The sequence below is a fragment of the Xenopus tropicalis genome, chromosome 6, assembly GCF_000004195.4.
Source record: "Xenopus tropicalis strain Nigerian chromosome 6, UCB_Xtro_10.0, whole genome shotgun sequence".
Lineage (NCBI taxonomy): Eukaryota > Metazoa > Chordata > Amphibia > Anura > Pipidae > Xenopus > Xenopus tropicalis.
The window spans coordinates 32,618,988-32,640,763 of NC_030682.2; the positions used below are offsets into that span (position 1 = coordinate 32,618,988).

Consider the following 21,776-nt stretch of genomic DNA (forward strand, 5'->3'; position numbering starts at 1 on the left):
CTGGGCTACCCATACCAGGAGTGAGCTCCCAGTGCAGGCAGCCATGTTGGTTGGCGCACATGTGCATAATGAGTGATCTCCCTGCTTGCTTACTATGCGCATGTGCCTGATGTAGCAGCGGTGAATGTAAATCGCCCTCCTACGTCACATACGCACATAATGAGCAAGTTGTGGTACTCATTATGTGCATGTGTATGCCCCAAAATGTCTGCTTGCACCAGGGGCTCCCTCCCACCACTGGCAGGGGCAGTTTTTTTTAAAAAAAAAAAAAAACTATTTCTATCTGGGGTGCAGGCTCTATTGTGCCCTTTAATTTGTAAGGCCAGCTTTAGTTCAGTGACTTCATTTTTATGATTATGATCAGGCCAACTCACACAACTGCTCCCTTATCCCCCCACCCCAATGTACAGCATTGGTAGCTCAGGGGCTTCAAAGTCTTCCTTCCCTGACAGAAACAAAATCCTGCTCTCCCAGCATCAGTAGTTTAGTGTCTTTTAAAGCTTTGTTCTCTGTTAGTTTCATACCAATAGCAGCTTTAACATAATAAAATATAATACAGGGGAAAATAGCACAAAGGAAGAGAAAGTCAAGCTACAGAAATGTAGCTGCCACATGAAACACTACTTGTGACTAAACCAAGCGATGGCTCAAAGCCAACCCCGCCCAGAGGCGTGACTCTATGATCATGTGACCGGTCGGCAAGGGAGGAAGGGGGTTTCGCTTTCCTGAGAGTGTGAAGTGTTTCAGTGTTCAAAACAAACAAAGTTCCAGGGTTTGACAGTGAGTATTTCACTTTCCTCAGTAATAAGTATAATAAGTATGGAAGCAGCTGCACTGTTCATTTTGGTCACTGGTTATAGACTTACCACATAAGGGTTAGTGCTGCTAATAGGGAAGGTCATGGGAAGGGAGGGCAATAACCAAGCTCATACATTTTACAGTGAGTTATTGTGAGATACAGTTTGTGTTTACAGTGTGCTTGTCCAACCTGCTGTTTTCAACTGTTCATGGAACTACAACTTCCAGCATCCTCTGCAGGAAGCTTTAGCAGGTTAAAGTTCTGTATGGCCATTGCACCTGCTACAGTGCATTGGCTTACAGGGAGATGTAGTTCTGTAACAGCTGGAGTGAAGGGGAGCCTGCATTGGCATACAGGGAGATGTAGTTCTGTAACAGCTGGAGTGAAGGGGAGCCTGCATTGGCATACAGGGAGATGTAGTTCTGTAACAGCTGGAGTGAAGGGGAGCCTGCATTGGCATACAGGGAGATGTAGTTCTGTAACAGCTGGAGTGAAGGGGAGCCTGCATTGGCATACAGGGAGATGTAGTTCTGTAACAGCTGGAGTGAAGGGGAGCCTGCATTGGCATACAGGGAGATGTAGTTCTGTAACAGCTGGAGTGAAGGGGAGCCTGCATTGGCATACAGGGAGATGTAGTTCTGTGACAGCTGGAGTGAAGGGGAGCCTGCATTGGCATACAGGGAGATGTAGTTCTGTAACAGCCAGAGTGAAGGGGAGCCTGCATTGGCATACAGGGAGATGTAGTTCTGTAACAGCTGGAGTGAGGGGGGAGCCTGCATTGGCATACAGGGAGATGTAGTTCTGTAACAGCTGGAGTGAAGGGGAGCCTGCATTGGCATACAGGGAGATGTAGTTCTGTGACAGCTGGAGTGAAGGGGAGCCTGCATTGGCATACAGGGAGATGTAGTTCTGTAACAGCCAGAGTGAAGGGGAGCCTGCATTGGCATACAGGGAGATGTAGTTCTGTGACAGCCGGAGTGAAGGGAAGCCGGCATTGGCATACAGGGAGATGTAGTTCTGTAACAGCTGGAGTGAGGGGGGAGCCTGCATTGGCATACAGGGAGATGTAGTTCTGTAACAGCTGGAGTGAGGGGGGAGCCTGCATTGGCATACAGGGAGATGTAGTTCTGTGACAGCTGGAGTGAGGGGGGAGCCTGCATTGGCATACAGGGAGATGTAGTTCTGTAACAGCTGGAGTGAGGGGGGAGCCTGCATTGGCATACAGGGAGATGTAGTTCTGTGACAGCTGGAGTGAGGGGGGAGCCTGCATTGGCATACAGGGAGATGTAGTTCTGTAACAGCCGGAGTGAAGGGGAGCCTGCATTGGCATACAGGGAGATGTAGTTCTGTAACAGCTGGAGTGAGGGGGGAGCCTGCATTGGCATACAGGGAGATGTAGTTCTGTAACAGCTGGAGTGAAGGGGAGCCTGCATTGGCATACAGGGAGATGTAGTTCTGTAACAGCTGGAGTGAGGGGGGAGCCTGCATTGGCATACAGGGAGATGTAGTTCTGTGACAGCTGGAGTGAAGGGGAGCCTGCATTGGCATACAGGGAGATGTAGTTCTGTAACAGCTGGAGTGAGGGGGGAGCCTGCATTGGCATACAGGGAGATGTAGTTCTGTAACAGCTGGAGCGAGGGGGGAGCCTGCATTGGCATACAGGGAGATGTAGTTCTGTAACATCTGGAGTGAGGGGGAGCCTGCATTGGCATACAGGGAGATGTAGGTTTGTAACAGCTGGAGTGAGGGGGGAGCCTGCATTGGCATACAGGGAGATGTAGTTCTGTGACAGCTGGAGTGAAGGGGAGCCTGCATTGGCATACAGGGAGATGTAGTTCTGTAACAGTTGGAGTGAAGGGGAGCCTGCATTGGCATACAGGGAGATGTAGTTCTTTAACAGTTGGAGTGAGGGGGGAGCCTGCATGTGCCATTCATCTGACAAATTGTCCTTGTCATTCTCCAGGATTTTGCACAGCCAGGGGACAGAGCAGTGTAGCCATGACGTTGAAATGGGCCTCCCTACTGAGACGCTGGCCAGGCTTCTTTTCAAGGTTGCCCACTGGCCCCATCTACCAAACAGCTGCCAACCAGTCCACCCTCCAGGCACAGAATTCCCTCTACACCCCGGATCACATTGCCATAAGGGAGACCTTGAGAAAGGTGACAGACGTCTCATTGTCAGTCAGACCATATATGTACATATATCAAACACACAGCACTTACTATCACACCGTGTCTACATAACAAACAAACACTGCGTGGGGTGGAATGGGTTCTGCATCACTGTCACAAACTGCAGTTACACATACAGTAAATATATATGGAAATTAGAACTGCATTATCATATTGTATGCTGAATCCCCCATATCCCTGCTCTCCTGTGTTAGCAGACATGAGGTTAAAGGCTCCCAGGTGGTCAGTAAACCTGACTGTCTGTACATTATGGGTGCCCAGGTTGTGGCCCCCCAGCAGATGTTCTACTACATCACCAAATGAGAGACTCAAGCTCTTCTGATATTAAAATGGCCACCTTTCTTTTAAATTTGGAATGTATGAAAGGAGCATGCTGAACAGCTAATAAGAAAGGTACTTTTTAATTGGAGCTGAAAACTGCACCGGTTTCTGTGCAAAATTGAAGTTTGCACGTGCACTGTTTAGCATGCTGGTTTGTTATGTAGTTAGGCAGGTTATATATAGGCATTATGGTTGAACGTGATGGATGTATGTCTTTTTTCAACCTAACTTACTATGTTAGTTAAGGAGCAACTCTGTAGAATGGAGGGAGTAATAGTTCAAGTTCAGCTAGGACATGGGCTGCATTTACTGCTTGGCTATAGATTTTTATTTAGATTGAACAAGTCAGAGATTTGAAAGTTTGGTTTCATGTGGTGTGTGGCATTTTGTGTTCTCCTTAGGGTGCTGCTTTCTGTGGTTACGTGGTATGTGACGACCTCCCTGTAATACCAGTTGCACTTTGCCCTCCTGTAGCTGCATAAACATCCACATCCGTAGTAAGTGTTTCAGCACATCTCACAGCTGCAGCTTTGAAAGCTTTGTGACTGATCGGCAGGCATAATCTCTCTTGCTTTATCAGGGCAGTCACATATCCTGATTTTCTCTGTAAAGGAAACTCATTAGCCAAGTCCCCCCACCCAACACAACACTTCTGCACATATGCTACCTAACTCACATGCATTGATTTGTGGGAGAATTATTGCCCACAACTACACCCACAGAACTAATAATGCAACTTTTCCTTGTGATGCTAAACTAGTTCCAGTATTTAAAAACACCATGCTGCATATGGAAATGTATCCTTTGAAGTGGAAGTCCTGATTATCCTGCGTTATGTTTGGTTACTGGCTCAGAATTAAGCGTTTGTAAATCTTTATGCTATCTCTTGGGTTAGTGCCCTTCAGCTTTCCAAATGAGGTGCCTGTCACCTAATGACAGAGCACCAGAACCATTCAGTGACAGTCATCTTTACCTGTGCTGTGTAAACATCTTACTGATTTTGTGCATTCTTGGCTTGCTGATCTGAGGGGTAGTTTATGGATATAGTGATGTTTAGGTGTTTTGGTAGTGATGTGTAAGTTGCCCTGAAACCCACTGGACCCACAGGTCGGGTAAGTTCGGGTTGAATTTTGGGCAACCATTGTGGGTTTGGTGTGGCTCAGACTGGGGAAATACACTCCTCCTCTAATACTGAAGATTCCCTCTCTAGAAACCAGAAGTGCATGCAGAGGTAGGGTCCAGAGTGGCAATATGTGGGTACAGTTTGGGTGTAGGTCCTACATTGGTAACATTTTGCATATGAGGGATGGGTGCAGGTTAAAATTAGGGTCAGGTGCATTTTAAGTTTTAACTGACCCGCACATGAATAGTGTTTGGTACTAGAAGAAACATGCTTAAAGGAGAAGGAAAGGCTAATAAAGAGTTAATCTCAAGCTGCAAGCATACCTTCAGTTGTCTCAATAGTGCCCTTAAGTCTCCCCATACTTCACCTGTTCAGAAGATCAGAAGCCAAACAGGAAAAAAAAACAAAAACGCTGAGCAGGGTAGAGAAGATTCCCATAATGCATCACTCCTTCCCAGACTTGGCGACTTGTTACTGTTGGAGGCGCATGAGCACACCGCAGGAGCGTCTGGTTGCCATGGCGATGCAGTGACGGAGAACTCTGTGACATGCAGGTGGGGGGAGCGGGGGGGCAGGTGTGGGGAGCAGCGGAGGGTTTGTGGCAGGAGCAGGGAGCGGGGGGGGGTTTGTGGCAGGAGCAGGGAGCGGGGGGGGTTTGTGGCAGGAGCGGGGAGCGGCGGGGAAGGTGGGTGGGTGAGTATATCTCTTTCTGACAGTGCAGCGTTGTATGGCAGAGGCGAGTACCCGGCGAGCTGTGACGGGGGGGGGGGGGGGGTGCTCTGTGGAGGACACTCTGTGACATGCTGTGGGGTAGGGGGGTGGCAATAAAAAACTTTGCAAAACTCTGCTAAACTGCTAAACTTTGTGACATGCACAGACCCGGCAAGTGCAGGGGGGGGGGGGGTTGTTGTGGCAGAAGGCAAATGCAAGTGTCAGGCAAACATATGAAGGGAGGGGTGCGGGGATCGGAGGGGGGGCTGGCTTGTGCTTTTCAGCAATAGCCCATACAGACGTGCTGGACAAGATGGCGGCTCCGTTCACTGAAACAAGTATGTAGGTTCTAGTATGTGTATCTCTGTAAATCTTTCATTAGGCAAGCCAGAAATATAGCATTTTTACACAGCAATAATAGTACTATTTAATAGTGTGCTTAATAGATTTTGACTTTCCTTCTCCTTTAAGACCTTATGTGACGATCCTAAAACAGGGATCAGGGTACAGGGGCACACAGAGCAGGGAGGATTATCACCTGGGGATTTTATAAACTACAGCTCCCAGGATTCTGGACTACAGCAGCTATTGTGCTTTAACCCCGAACCACACCAACAGTGCTTCCAAAGGCAGCAACAGGTTTGGAATCCAAGTCAGTTACAGTCTCTAAATCCCTCTTGCTGATCACTAACCACATGCACTGGAACCCAGGACAAGAACAGCTTCCACTGCACATGCTTGTGTCTAGCAGTATCAGGGAACCAGAAGTGACTTGCCAAACATGTACCCACCAAGCCCCCTGGACAACGGTGTGACACCGGAGCAGGGTTGTCTTGGGAATTGCTTATCATGTGGTTTGTAGGGGACAAATGAACAAGGGTGCCAGTAGTTATCTTTCTGCAGGGGGTTATCTTTCATAATGTAATACCTGTATATCATGCTGGGAGTTACACATGATTAAGCAACACTGCTGTAAATGTTTGCTTTCCCTTTTAAGAAATGCAATATATTGATTCAGAATAGATAATATATGCTACATACATAGTGAACATTTAAAGTAATTGGTTATAGGCATATTTATACTGATTTTTAATAGATGCTTTTTTAATTTCATATATAAACTGTGCATGGGCATTTGTTAGTGTCACTTGCACTCTTCATATGTCAGAGATGTTTCAGCTTTTTTTTTAGGCAAGTTATACGTAGAAAATTATTAAGGAAACCCACAGCATAGTTGACTAAAAAGGCAGATGCCCTAGTTTGACTAATATGGGGTATGTAGAAATGTTTGACGATTTAGATCCACGTCTAGTAACTCAGGGCAGTCAATTAACAGTTTCTGGTCTTCAGCAATCAGAATAATCAGCCCTATCGTAATGGTCTAGATTTAGGTAGGACAGTCCCAAATTGAGCTCCACAGTTTAGGAAGCACTATTTTAGTGGTTCACTGGGCTCTTTCAAATTGAGTATATTCATATAATTGATGTTTCTGTAAACACATTTCTATTTTATTTCCTTTATGGTACTGTAATAATTTAGTGCCCTTTATTTTTTCTACTTTTCGGTGGGAATTATTTTGGGAAGAACCAGTTCAGTGCTGTTAAATTTTTTACTCCTACAAGACTGCAATTGTTTCCAGATTTTTGATTGAGTACATTATGATCAATATAATGTGTGTTGTTTTATTGCACATTCAAGTTCCACCAGTGATCTATCAGCTGTACTGAGTTTGGGCAAGCATAGGCAGATTCATGTAAATCAAGGGCTGTGGTACATATATGCCATAGTTTTTTAATGTGAGTGACTGCAGTGCAATTCAATTTTGTCATTCAAGGGTGAAGGCAAAGTAAAGTCATGAAGCCCCCGTAATAGGAGCCACTGTATATAACTGGATACACTGATTGGACAAGGAATATAGGACATAAAGCTGGCCATATGCAGTGGGATATTGTCAGACAGTTTGGGTATTGTCAGCTGACTTTGCTAGGTCAAGATCGAAAAATATAGTTTCAATCTTCATTGTGTGTGTGTTTGATGGGGCTGGTTGAGGGTGCTGGATTAGGTGGGAGCTTGGCACCATTGTAGTGAGTTATGGTAGAAATCCTTTACAGTTGTGGGAACATTTATTTAGGGGGTAATTCAGTAACCGGTATGGGACCCGTTATCCAGAATGCTTGGGGCATGGGGTCTTTTTGTAATATGGAACTGCATACCTTACATCTACTAAAAAGTGATTTAACCCAATAGAATTGTTGGGCCTCCAATAAGGATTAATTATATCTTAGTTGGGAACAAGTACAAGGTTCTGTTGTTTTATTACAGAGAAAAAAATTTTTTAATTCTTTGATTAACAAGGAATCTATGAGAGATGGCCTTCCAGTAACATAGAGGTTTCTGGATAACAGGTTTATGGATAAAAGATCCCATACCTGTATCACTTTAAGTCGGGGTAACACAGCAAAGTCCTCTTTTCTGCTGGTGACTGGTCGAGCTCTGCGATTGCTTTGCTCTAGCCAAGGGGCATTTTAATAATAACTGTATCTTAGGCAAGGACCCTTAGAGTTAAGTATTAATTAAAGGAGAACTGAAGCTCAACAAGGAATTATGTTTATGTTTTGGGCCTCTCTACAAGCCTCGGGCCACTGCAACCCTTTAGCTGGAAAAATGAACATGCAGTTACAATTAACAGTACTATATAACATATAAAAGGCTAATGGACTCACATAAACAGAAGATAGGGAGCTCCTGTGGGCAACTTTGAAGGCGTGGTATAGTAGTAGGCACCTTGCTGGTAAATATGATGCTTAAAGCTAATGTTATTAAAAGGGAAAATAGCTAAAAATATAAGAAGGCCAGTATTTTTTTTCCAGAAAAGGTGGCAACCCTAGCTGGTACATTTTATGAAACACAGCATTTAGGGCTGGACAGTGTATTTAGTCATTAATCTGGGACTGCTTCTCTGAGAAACCAAATCTATGCAAAAATACAATATTAATATGCTTTATAAATATGTGCTTGCACATCTTGTAAGTGAAGCTGATTTTACATCAGTCAAGCCACTATCACTTGTTGCTTTTTGTGCAGCCTTACAGATGTGAAATATCTCCTTTAGTTAGTAATGCCAACGCAAGGTTATCACGCAGTGCTCATAGTTGCAGTTTAACAAAGAGCTTAGATAGCACATCTGTTAGCTGTTCATTTATAGAGCCTCCTGTTGGTTTGGGCTTGTGTATTTGATTATCAGTACAAATTGCTTTGATATAAAACATATCATCACTATTTTATTTGTTACATGACCGCATGATAAGATTGAGCAAAAGGGTTTGATTTTTCTCATGTATCCCTCCCCGCTGTTAGATAGTTGTGCTGCTGCCCCATGCCGTCAGGTGGCCAGCTGTGCTTTACTTGAATTGTGCTGATGTTCTGTCATTTACTCCTACGGAATCCTCATGGTTACTGGCAGTGGGGCCGAACAATAGCCACTTCAGTGTTCAAAGAAATTGTTGTTTAAAGATACAGTTCTTCTGAAGGAAAAATGACTGGCCTGATGCTGTCCGTCCCTACGATATTTTACAGTCATTTCCCTTTCAGTGTGAGTAACATCTGTTCATTGTGAAACCCAAAGGATTATGAATTTAGAAGGAAAAATACTCTGTAGGCACGAGCATGTACAACTGAGATCATGCTGTCTTAAAACAAGCCTATAGAACTATATGACCCATTTGTATCACAGTTCTGGCTCTGCAGGTTTCCCAAGGGTCATTGCAAATGCAGCTGCATAATTGCCTGGCAGCAGTGTGAGCCCTTGGCGTCTTGTGATCAGTGACTTATGAAAAAAGACCTCAGAGTGCAGCATTTCTTGTTAGGGTGTTTATCATCAGTATATCTGGTGCTTTTATAGGGCCTTTATGGCTCAGTAATCAGCATAGGGTTGAACCTTTGGGGTCCTTATCAATACAAGGGTGCATGTAGTTTTTATTCTGTCCACATACTTGTCCTGAATTCCTCCCACAGTGCCAAAAATATTAATTATTGCAAGTTATGTGGTATTTTATGACATTGTTTTAGTTGAATAGGGATATTACATTGTAAACGTCAATGTGTGGGGACTGGTAGGAATATGACCAAACTTCCCCTGTAAATGTGTAATATGTTGGCACACTATAAAGCAAAGAATATTAATGTCTAAATTAGAACTCCTGTTGGTGTGATCCAAGTAAACAAAAAAATAATTTTAATACATATGCTCACTACTTATTTATTTGAAAAATACCATATGGCATTGCCCACACAGTAACTTGCTGGCCAGCTAGATAATCACAAGTTCCATTGCAAGTGCTACATTCCATTATTCCATAATTAATACCATTAAAATGCTTTAAAGTAAGGAAGGTTATAGTAACAGCCACCTATAATTGTATCATTATGTGCGTTATTACACAGTCATTGAGTATAAAACACAATCATTTTTATGTAATGGTTGCTTACTATTTATAGTAAAAGTATAAATCTTCTGGTTTAAAATTATTTTGTTATTTAATGCAGAATTATAGATTTGCAGTTAGTTTGCAGTTGGGAGAGCTGAGAATCTTTATTGAAACTAAAAAGTGCTCAGGGCAGCACATAATACGTATTTACTTAATATTTTTATAGCATCTCTTTATCCCATTTAAGTCATCCACTCCTCATGTGGAGTTTGGGGGAAATGATACAGCAGCTGTTGGAATTTAATGAGAAAGGATGGTTTTGGGCTTTAGACTGTTTCTTATTTTAACCTGAGATCCAAGTCCTTCCATATCCTGGCAAAGTTCAATCTTGTCTAGGATAGCCATGAAAATTAAAAGTTGCCATATTTGTGAATATAACTGCTACTAAGGTGTACTGAGTGGAACATCAAGTCTCCATAAATCAAACAGACTAACTGAACCCAAGATATTTTATATTGTGCTCTGTTTAAGAAAGCTGAGTTATTCTTATTTTATGTTAAATTAATTTTATGTTAATTTAATTTACTTGTTTTTATAAAAGTGATTCTTACCTTATGGGTTGGTATACCTTTATTAGAGTGAAATTTTCTGCTAAAAGAGTCAGTAATAATTAAATAAGATGCATAGTATGTATTGTATAAGTCCTAAACTTAACCCTTCCCCCCAAGGAAACAAAAAAGTCTTTCATGTAGGAAAATGCTTGGCAGGGGTTTCTAACTAGGTTTCCTATTCAGAGAAGCAGGGTACAAACAGGCTCAAAGTTTTCTCCATTTCTTTTAATCCCCAACATTTACTGGCCTTCTGTTTGAGAGCAAACATCTCATTGGTTGCTTTGGGAGACTAGACATGGAACAGAATTTGTACCTGTAATTATGTTACCCCCAAAGTGTTTTTTATACAATTTGGTACTTCACTTTTCCTTTTAAATTGAGGTTATATAGTTATCATTTGCATCTTTTATTTTGTTATGTCTGACAGGAGAAGAAACTATATGTAACCTCTTTTTCAGCTCAATAGCTGCCTTCCCGGGCTAGTACCTGTAGAACATGGGTTACACTGTACTCCTTCACCCAGAATGGGCCTTCATTAAGTAGAATAGGTGAGGGTGTTTTGAAACTACACCTCTCTTGCTGCTATACAGAAAAATAAAAACAGAGGGCAAACTAAAGTGTTTATTGAACATCCACAGGCTTCTCTGAGGCAGTGGTAGATGCAGTCCTCTGCGGACAGATTTGGAAGGAATCTCACTTCACCTCTGCAATACCATTGGTCGCAGGAAAGATCATTTGTTTCCCCCATTGACGTTCAGAGCTGAATCATCAGATATGGAGGTAGAAACAATAGGGATTCTACCTTCATCTGCAGATTCAGCCTTAAACGGAGATTTTTCTCCGACGCCTTCAACCATGCCCAATCAAAACCTTTAAAACCGCCTGATCGACAAGACAACCGATATCTGCAGCCTTTGCGATATCGGTCACCTTGTCAATCTGCCATACATGCACCAAATACTAGTTTTGTACAATAATATCAGTGCGTGCATGGCCAGGGAACTGAACCTGTAGGGACTTAAAGCCATAGGGGCCATTTAACCCTGTGGGTCCATACATATGTTTAAGCAGTTGCTTAATAGTTGTAGTTACTACAAAGAAAACCATGACTGACTATGTACAAAGACAAGGCAGCCATCAATAGGGGAAGGCAGGAGTCCTGTAATTATTAGCCAGGGCAAAACAGGGACACGTACAGGGTAACTGCTTTATTGTGAGTCCAGACAACATGTTTTGGACATCATGGGTCCTTTTTTAAGGCAGGAATCCTGTTAGGGGACCCGGTGAAATGCCCCAGTTATACATACATATTTCATTTTTAAAGAGGCTTTTCACCCCCTGTAAGATGAAGCATTTTTCAAGTAGAAAGGAGGACACCATAATGCCCCATGTAGTTTGTAATACAGATAATAGGATGTGACTCAGGTTACAAGCACACAGGCATTTTGTGTGAGGAATTTCCTGCCTAGAATGCATGTAGTGGAAAAGACAACAATGAGAATATACTATTTTTTCCTCAGTTACACCTCTCCTGGTTACTAATTTTGTAAGATTTTGGCCCTTGACCACCCTGTAACGGAATAAGGTACAATGGAGCCATTACGTGTAAGTTACATGCGGGAATAACCATGCACTGCAGCAAACCAACACAATTTGCACTGTTAAAGTTCATTAGCTAAAACAGTGTGCATTGTGCTGCAAATTGTTTATAAAATGTAATGTATCATTGACACTGTTATTGAATTTGTTAGAGCTGTAGTAATGATCTGACCTTTTTTTACTAAATAGGCATTTTCCCAGGGCTCAAATGGATGGAGCTGTTTTGTATTGGTCTTGTGGCCTGGGATATGCCAGATGTTCCATATGAACAGTACTGTGTGGTGGCTTGATGGTACAGGAGATGTATCTATTGGTTCTGGGTTTTGGTACTGGGAAAGTTTTTCTGACACTTTCCTTTACAGGTATCTCTTTTATAGAAAGCCCCAAATTACGCAACTAAGATAAGATAGTTATTTCATATTGAAGGTGAAAGAATCCTATTGGTTTCATTAACGACAAAAAAACACCTACATCCTCTTTGGCCTCCTCTCTGCAGGGCAGATCCTGGCCCTTTGGGACCAGTGGGAACAGCAAGCTTTGTTGTGCCTAGAAAACAATTTACATTTTTTGTTTTTAGATTTTTGGGTCCCTTGCAAGGCTTAATGAAAATCTGAAACATAAGATGCATGTATCTGTAATAAATGTCAATGTTTGCTAGGTTTCTGGCACAGCAAGGGAATGCACAAGGATAGAATGCACCCTCCTGACTGCAGTATCACATTTGGTCTTGTGTCTATCACAGGAACCTAATAAGAATGATAAATATGAAAAAAGGAGCTTTACTTTGGGTCAAAGAATAAGTATATCCCCGTGTGCTTAGGGGACGTAGATATAGTGCTTTCTTACTACTATAATATATATATATATATATATATATATATATATATATATAGTAGAACCCTGATGTCACATCCCCGGATTTTATGTTTTCCTAGAACTGACACCATTATGTTGCAGTCCCATTCAGGCAAGCTGCTTCTTTTTTAAATTCCGGGAGGTGTTAAATCCAAAAATTAGGTTACTACTTTATTTGCTATTAATTATACATATTTTACACAGCAAGGCTTTCTCATCCTCTAATACATTTTTCTCCTGGCAGCCCTATTGGTTTTCATATTCTGTTCTTTCAAATACAAATATCTTTAAGGCATTCAATAGGTAGGATGATATTTGTTTTAAATAAATGTATTTTGTCATTTAAAACACCCTAACACATTAATGAATAAACACAAATCAAATTAAATAGGTTAAAATGACTCTTTGCATACCTCCGTATTATCAAATATGCTGTTATGGGTATGCATAGAAAGTAAGTGGAGTGTGCAGGATTAGGCTATGGAAAGGATCTTACATTTCAGAATAGGCTGCTGGTCATGGCAGCTTAGACACATCTGAATTGCATGGCTTTAAATTAATTTAGAAGAGCCCTTAAAAGTAGGGACAGGAGGATGAGCCAGTCATTTGTTTTATTTTCCCTTGATCCCTAGAGTTTTTAGCCTATGTGCCATAAAAAGGGATAGGGTTTTCCAAATAAGGGTTCTATCTAGAATGTTGAAAACCATACGGGTCATTTACGTCTGCTACTGCAGTGAGCAAAGGGCATTTTTTAACAATTGACTTTTTTCTCACAATGCAGTGTTTTCCCTGGATTCCAGTATATTTCATTCACAAGGGGGCATTGCACCTGATTTGCCAAAAACACACTGTGTGCACATTGTTGTAAATTGGATGCAATTATGCTAAAGTCCACCTGGCGTCATTTCTAGTGTTTGCTGTGCGAGTGGCCCAGATACTCTGTGTAACTTAGTGCAGAATTGCTCAGAGTTCTTTTGTGAGCACTGTTGTAATTTGTATTCATTTTTTTTCTGGAACAAAAACACCATCTGCTGTTATGTCCAGGTGGCAAAAAATTAAAGGGTGGTAAGGTAATTTTTAGTATGTTATAGAATGGCCAGTTCTAAGCAACTTTTCATCTGGTCTTCATTATTTATTTTTATAGTTTTTTATTTATTTGCCGCCTTCTTCTGACACTTTCCAACTTTTAAATGGGGGGGGGGGGGGGCACTGACCCCAGAAGCCAAAACATAATTGCTATATGAGGCTACAATGTTATTGTTATAGTTATGTTTTATTACTTATTTTTCTGTTCAGGTCTGTAATCCATATACCAGTCTCTCATTCAAACCATTACCTGGTTGCTATGGTAATTTACATTCTAGCAACAAGATAGCTGCTGAAATTCCAAACTGAAGAGTTGCTAAACAAAAAGTGAAATAATTAAAAAACACAAATAAAAAATGAAGACAATTGCAAATTGTTTCAGAATATTGCATCTTCTGATGCTTCTCTGAAAATGATGTTCCTTCTGTCGCATGAAAATTTTGAAAAAAAAAAAAAAAGAAACATCCTCAGGATGAAGAAGTTTTGCTAGGCAATCTCCCATAGCCACCTCTAGGCATAGGAAGGCTTCTTGGATCTAGGACTTTCTCCCCTTTTTTAAGATGTCTACCTCAATTGTGCTTTTTTTCTGCCAATGTCACCAACATATATCAGTTCCTGAAAATATGGCAAACCTTTGTCTTCTGTTATTTATATTAACATCATCAATGTTTGTTTTAACTTTTGTGAAAGAACATATCCAAGGAATGCTTGCCCAAACCACCACTGCTATACTCCTTCCTGGGCTACCTGGCATGCCGGCCACCCAACCCCGTAGGGGGGCAGATGGGCAAGTGGGAACCAGGTAACCAACTTGTCAACCCTCTTGCGGGACCCATGCCCGACAAGAGCCTGCATCAGCCGTAACAATCCATGGCCATAGGCCCCAGGGCATGCATTCCACCGCCCGCTATGACAACAAACATTTTTGGACCCAAGTGAGTCCCCACATGACACTATTTTAACCTCTCCTTTAGGGCAGGTGGGAGGGACGCTGCTCCACTCTTCCAAAATGACGCCACTTCTTTTCACGCTGCGCCTGTAACTCCTCTCCCCCCACTACCCCACTTCCTGTTCCTCCGCGCCCTCTCACTGCCCTCCTCCCTGCACTGCGGCCTGACTGGAGCCCCTATTTCATACCAGTGTGACTGGCCATAGAACAGTGTATTGCAAACCAGTGTAACTAGCCATAGAACAGTGTATTGCATACTAGTATAACAGGTGGCAGAGCAATGCAAATGGGTGCTAAGTTTTCTGAAAGCAACCAACAGGCTTTAAGCAGCAACATAACGTGCAGTCAGCCCCCAAAGCATTATTTACGTCTGTTTACAAGAGTAAGAGAAGTGACTCACTAATAGTGAAATAAATGCTACATTGCTCTGAACCAGTTATGTAGTCAAGCATATATATTTATTATAACATTTTTACAAAGCTTCCATTAATTTATGTCATGTATCATCCGCCAACACTTTTTCAGCCTTGGCTGCTGTAGCAGTGACACTGGGCTTGAAAATAGCCTGGAGTAGTGTTAACACCATTGTTGCGTCCTAATAATTATTGGGTCCATCCTCAAGCCCAATATTACTACTGTAGTAGCCATAGCTAAAGAGTTATCACTGACTAATGTTGGGTGTGTAAGAAGGAGCTCAGCCTACAGTATGTCAGCAAGATAGACAACTTTGATGGCATGCATTGTGACATTTGTATCTGTGGTTAGGCACACAACCCTATTTATAGCATTTATAATCTTTAGAGTTAACTTGTATTGCTTTAGTTACCCTTTAACCTGTATGGCAACTTGATTAAGTCCTTTAACCAAAACACTGGGCAGTTACCTGGGGCATCATTTATTATGAAGAGAAACATATAAAACTGCATTACTTTGCATTAAATAAAGGCTAATAGTTATATAATAGTTATAGCTCAATAATTACTAAACCTGTACCCTTCATAAACATAACATTGTACAGTACATTATAAATCAGACCTTTATAAGTAGGTCTTTACCAAACCCTGCCATCTAGTGGTCTTAATATATATGTTAGGTGGAGAATGCATCAAGCAAATTAAGCAGTCTGAGTAGCTCTGAGCTAGATCTATAAGTCACGCTGCTTGTCAAAATAAGTGGTGGTTTTGTTGATCAACCCTAACCCCTTTATTCATATATTTATCATTAGCTTTAAATAACATATTTGTCAGGGTGAAATTCATAGCAGCTTCCAGAGGGCATTAAGGTCAGCCTTAAAGCAGGTTTCTGCATAGAATGAAAGTACTGCAGTACAGAGATGTCTGGCAAAGAGACGAAAGGGAAAATAAGGACGCGCACTTACATTTAATAAGAATCAGGGAGCAATGTAAGGTTGTAGCTGCATAATTATTAACTACTCTGCTAGTGGAGAGTGAAGGAGAGGTGGAAGACAAATATTTTTCTTGTGTTAATTGAAGAAATGCTACGAGTTTTTTCCTGTGCAAATTGTATAGACTATTAGTTTGGTGAAGGGGTCAGAGACAAAGTTAAAAAGAAAACAAACAAACAAAAAAAACTTAATTTACGGTGTTATTTTTGCTCCAAACATGTCTTTTGGAATTATGGCCAAATAGTTTAAACCTTGGCCTCAAGAGACCATAATACATTCTTCAACATTTCCACATACCATTGGGCCAAATTGTGGGCAGGCCCTGGTGCATTTGCATCCACTGCCCTTTTAATAGTCCTTTGCCCTTTTATGTTACTGGGAACTCTGGACGCAGATAATGATATGACACTAATGTGTTTAGAGCAGTTAGTGGCCTGTCAGGTTTCAGGGCCAGTACCACAAATCCTGTTAAGACTCTACATATTTATTATATAGTGTAAGCCCTTGGCAACCAATCAGCAATTTAATTTGAAGGGTCACCTACAAGTTAGAAAACAAAGCAAAGATCTGGTTTCTTGCTATGGGCAACATCATTGGTGATGTTGGCTTACACACTATAATAAATATGCCCCTATATCTGCACTGCGTTTTTTAAACCAAATGCAGATCTACCATACTGACAACCCGATAGCCTTTAGTATACAGTCTTTAATTTACTCCTTGTTGAAGCACACTATACACTCAATTTTCTCTCTGTTCCCAGTATCAAGCAAGTTATATAACTCTGAGCCACGACTAAAGGGACTCTCTAATTGTATAGCTATATAAATACAAACTGAATTATTTATTTGCCATGTATGCTGACAAAGGGATTATAAAAATCTCAAGACAGTTAGATGTCAATATTTATAACACCATTCCGTATCACTGAAGATTGCATAACCTGATTTTGACATAAAATCTTTCTATTAGGGTCCCATGCACAAAAATGGATTGGGTGATTCTGACTTTCCGATCAGATTGCTGAATGTTACCCATATTACTATTGCATCATCTTTGGTTAAATGATCTAAAGGAAGCTGTTACAGAAAGAAAGAAATCTTCTAATAAGTATAAATGTATTAAACATCACAGCTAATAAAAAGGTCCTTTGTTGATATTTGAACAGCAGGGCACATTACAGATGACAAATACCAGATTGACGTGTCATTTAATATAGCAGTTTTGCTTTAATGTCTCTGTATTGTAAAGGGCACAGCATAGCATCTTATCTGAGCTATGCTATGCAGCATATTTTAGTTTCTTGCACTCTGAACTCTTGTCCACTGCAATTACCTTCTATAGCAATTGTAATTGAATCCCTCCTCTGACAAGAAGATAAAATGGCTTTTCTTTAATTGGATGTCATGGTGATTAAAACAAGCTTTGGAAAATGCCTTTAATGTCCATTAACGGAAGCATATTTTCCTACTTCCTACTTTGTAAAAATATATATTTATGGTATTAACATTTCAAGGTACATCAATTAAATCAAAATATGTAAGGGGTCAGTTGTTGGAAATACTATCAACTGCCCCACACCCATGAAATATTGTCTTTTTTGTACTCTAAATCTGTTATGGTAGATTAAATAGTTGTTTTTAATAGTTGTTCCCAGTGGTATTTTTTCTAGGGGGTTGTTCGTAGTGGACCATTTTCTACCTCTGCACAAAGGATAATCATAAGGCTACAGGTCATACCTCAAATTTTCAGTGACTTACTAGGTTTACTAGGTCTAGGTTTCTTTTATATTTACAAATTGCAATTTCTTCCAAAATTTGTTGTGCAAGTTTATACACAGTATACAGTATGTGAACAGTCCTATACGCTTCCTTCACAGATTGTACATCTGAATGTTAATACACATGTCAAAGTGGCACAATACTCCTTATGAGAATCAGCGAAAGGATTTTGTTTAGCAGGGGAACTATTCTTCTTATTCCATATATCCACTGTTATTAGATATGTATTATTACAAGTGAGTATTTATTGTCTATGGAAGTTGTTATGCTGCTTGAAGGGAAAAGATTGATGATCTCTAATCACCATTGCATTCATAGGGACCGAGAGAAACATTCCTTGCAAGAGAGAATTAGCTCACAAAAAGTGTTAGGATCCTGAGAGAATGTGATAAATGAACATATTACAGTTTATTGCAGGTCTGTTGTGGGATGATAATATGGTATGACCTGGTGGTCTGTGTTGTGTCATATTTACATAATTACCAAAAGATATATATGCAAGGTCTCTGATATTATTCAATGTTCTAAGCAGAAGAAACATCTAGAGTTATGATGATATCTGATTTTTTGGGTGCAGCATCTTACAAACAAAATTGATTAATGTACCAATGTATCTCCTGCTTTTACCCTTCCTTTATCACACCAATAGCACATTTAGCATAGCAATATCCGTATATCCATCAAATCCGGGACTGTGGTTTATATCACAGGAAAGAACATTGGTAGGATGGCAGAAGGTGGAAAAATTCAGTCTCAAAATGAATGCAGTTGGTAAAACTGAACTGTTTATTCTAATGTAAGTAGTTTGCTAATGCCCGCACTAGTAAAACATAATGTTGCATAGTTGGATTCCTTGCTGAAAGCAATTGCTTGTTTTTACGAGGCAACCACACCTTTCGGAATATTAATTATAATGCACTAAAACTAGCAAGTTGCAGAAATATCACTATGGTTACTAATTACTGATACATTATTAAGTGAAATACATGTGTGGCAATGATTGACTGCAATTAATGTATGCTAAGTCAGCAGAACAAGCAGCAGGTCACTAATGAGATTGTGAATCCATATTCTCTTTCATTCACAGATAATTGACACTGAGATTAATCCCTATGTCGACCAATGGGAAGATGCTGGGCAGTTCCCAGCTCACAAAGTCTTCAAAATCCTTGGCAATGCTGGGATATTGGGAGTAAATAAACCAACAGGTATATGCAATTATTTTAAATCTTTTACATTCTATGGAATATAATTGATTTTATCAGTCTAGAGAAATGTTAACTTATTTTTGTCCTTATTACCATGCCATACAAATAAATACATTTCAAATCTGCATAGTAATTTTTTTTTTGTTTAATATTGATAAGAATGCAGGGCTGCAATGAGTTCAGAACTTTTAGGATGTAAACCAACAATTCTGTTAAATTCAGAACTCCCCAGTGCTTTATGTAATGTGTTCAATACCTTTGGTGTTTCCCACAGAGTGTGACTTTTTTAGTCAATATGTGTGAAATTGCCAGTCAGCCATATGTCAGTGTTTTACGGTAACAAGACCAATTTTCCATCTCTGATAGTCATCCTTCCCAGACACTATTGTATCGCTATGACCATTGATCGTAGAAACTCCAATGTTGTCATTTTAACTATTAGTATCTGCCCACCCCTTAATGGGGACCCCATATTCCTAGCTTTAATGTATACATAATACAACTTTGGATGATGTGTTATTGCCAAGCTCATTAGTATCACAAATCCAGTTACATCCCATTTCCCAGCTGCTTGCAGAGAATATGCTGACACGGCTAAGTGAGCATAAGATTACAGCAGAAAGAAGATTACTGAGAAAACAATATTGTCAGGAGAAATCTAAACAGTTTTGCAATCCACTGTGACTGAAATTTGAACACTGCCTTTTCCCCTGTAGCCATACTAATATAACCATACCACAATAAATGCTGCACCAAAAAGTATTAGAGGCATATATCAGTTATGGCTTATGGTTACATCTCCAGTGTTTTATGGATTTTTAGGAAATTAAGCAAATATGTTAACACAAGTTATACAAAATCGAAAATCTTGATACAGGTGGACCTTAGATATGGAACCAGAAAAAAGCCAAAACTCCTAAAAAAGGTTTTGATTAAAGGATAATGAAAGGCCACATCACCAGGTCTGCCATTTTGATAGGTATCCCCAGTAAAACTAATCTTCAACCTTGGTCTCTGGGCTGGTGATTTTAAATGCATCACTCTGGGGTACTTGTCAGTAGTGAGCCACACCTTTTTCTTCTAATTCGGGATAATGGGTCCCTTACCTGTATGGGGATTTTGCTGACTTCACTATGGCACCTATGTGCTAGCCCACTGCAAGGCAAGTATAGATGGCACAATAATAGTCACACATTATACCTGCTGTGATTTGTAGTGGGAGGTTTATATTAAATCCTGCTATGTTGTTGCTACTGCTTTTTTTCCATAACAGTAACAGGGACAAAACACATAGGGGTTATGTATTAATAGGGACAAAGTTCCTCTGGTTGTTATAACCCATAGCAAGTAATCATAGATCGCTTGCTAGCCCACTGTTGGAAAGCAACTGTCTGACAGGTTGGTAAAGTTTACTAGACTTGGAGTTATGTGACCAGGTAACCAGAAAGGTTTTTGTGACATTAGACTTAGGTTGGCATAAATCATTGAGATATACCGTTATTGCCATGAATGACAGAACAGTCACGCTGAGTAAAACAGAAGCAGAAACATTACATTTCCATTGAAAGTTTGCAGTAAAAGAGTGTAGAAATTAAACCTTATTTTCCTGTTTGCTCTTTTAAAATAACCTTCAAGCTTCATGAGTGAAGAGGATCTAATATTTTTGGCGTTATTGTAAAATGTCAGAAATTCAAGGAGACCTTTTTTATCTCTGTCACATTACCTCATGGCTGTCATACTAATGTATATACCTTGTGCTCCTGACAAGATAGTGTGTTGTTATTAAAAGTGCACTGCATGTTTTACTGGTTGCAGTATAGCTTCATTTTTGTCAATAGATTTTTTTCCCCCCTCACATTTAAAAGAGATTAATGTATATGTAAAAAACAAGAATGTGCCAGTGAATTATACTCCTCTAAATATAGAAGGATTTATTGAAAATTTCTGCACCTGTTTACCACTTCCAGTTGCCGCCTTTTCCAGACTGTGCAGGGGGACTGGTGGCACTCTACATACTGCACTGTAGGATAGGAACCAATCAGCAGCTAGGCTGACCTGATAGGGAACTGAAGCCTGTCTGTGCTTGTGTGACTGCAGGGCTGTGACTGGCTACTCCCCCTCCTACTGTGCTTCTGGCAGGGACCTTTGGAACACACCCACCCCTCGTTTAACATGGAGAAGGACCATAGCAGATCTATGGGGGGTTTTCAATAAGGGGGCCAATTTTAAAGATAATCATTATTATTATCCCAGAATGAGACCAGCGCTATATATTATTAATTTTTCCCTACAAGATCAAAGGGGTTTATATGTTTCCTTTAAACAACAGTTGCTCCGTCCCACTCCCAAAAGGGCCACCTGCTCCCCCCATTCCAAGGCCTGTCCAGACTGGTTAGCCTCTGCCATGTCTGGCTTGTATACAGGTTTATATAAAATTTTGCGCCCTATGGTTCTGTTAAGGAATACTGCCCATTATTAAGAAATTATAGATCCCTCCATGGTTTGCTACGTTGCTACGAAATGTTGTTTTCAACATTTTAAAAAATTTATACAGTGCGCAAAAGCCTATTTTGGCGATCAGAAATCAAGTTTTTAATGTTTAGGCAAATTGTCTTCACAGACTTGAAAATCATGTTATTTTATGATATAACATCACAACATTACTACATTTTTAAAGAAGCAGACACTAATTAAAAGACTGCAGTTTT

General features: G+C 40.4%; 1 protein-coding gene across 1 annotated transcript in view; it reads left to right on the top strand.

Annotated features, from left to right (window-relative positions):
• Window positions 1–761: 761 nt before the first annotated feature.
• MGC147631 (acyl-CoA dehydrogenase (3J649)) overlaps window positions 762–21,776 on the top strand; it is a 61,260-nt gene continuing 40,245 nt past the window's right edge. Inside the window, 3 exon segments of the mRNA NM_001079242.1 lie at window positions 762–780; window positions 2,763–2,959; window positions 18,948–19,068. Coding sequence (NP_001072710.1) covers window positions 2,798–2,959; window positions 18,948–19,068 — 283 coding nt within the window. The 5' untranslated portion in view covers window positions 762–780; window positions 2,763–2,797.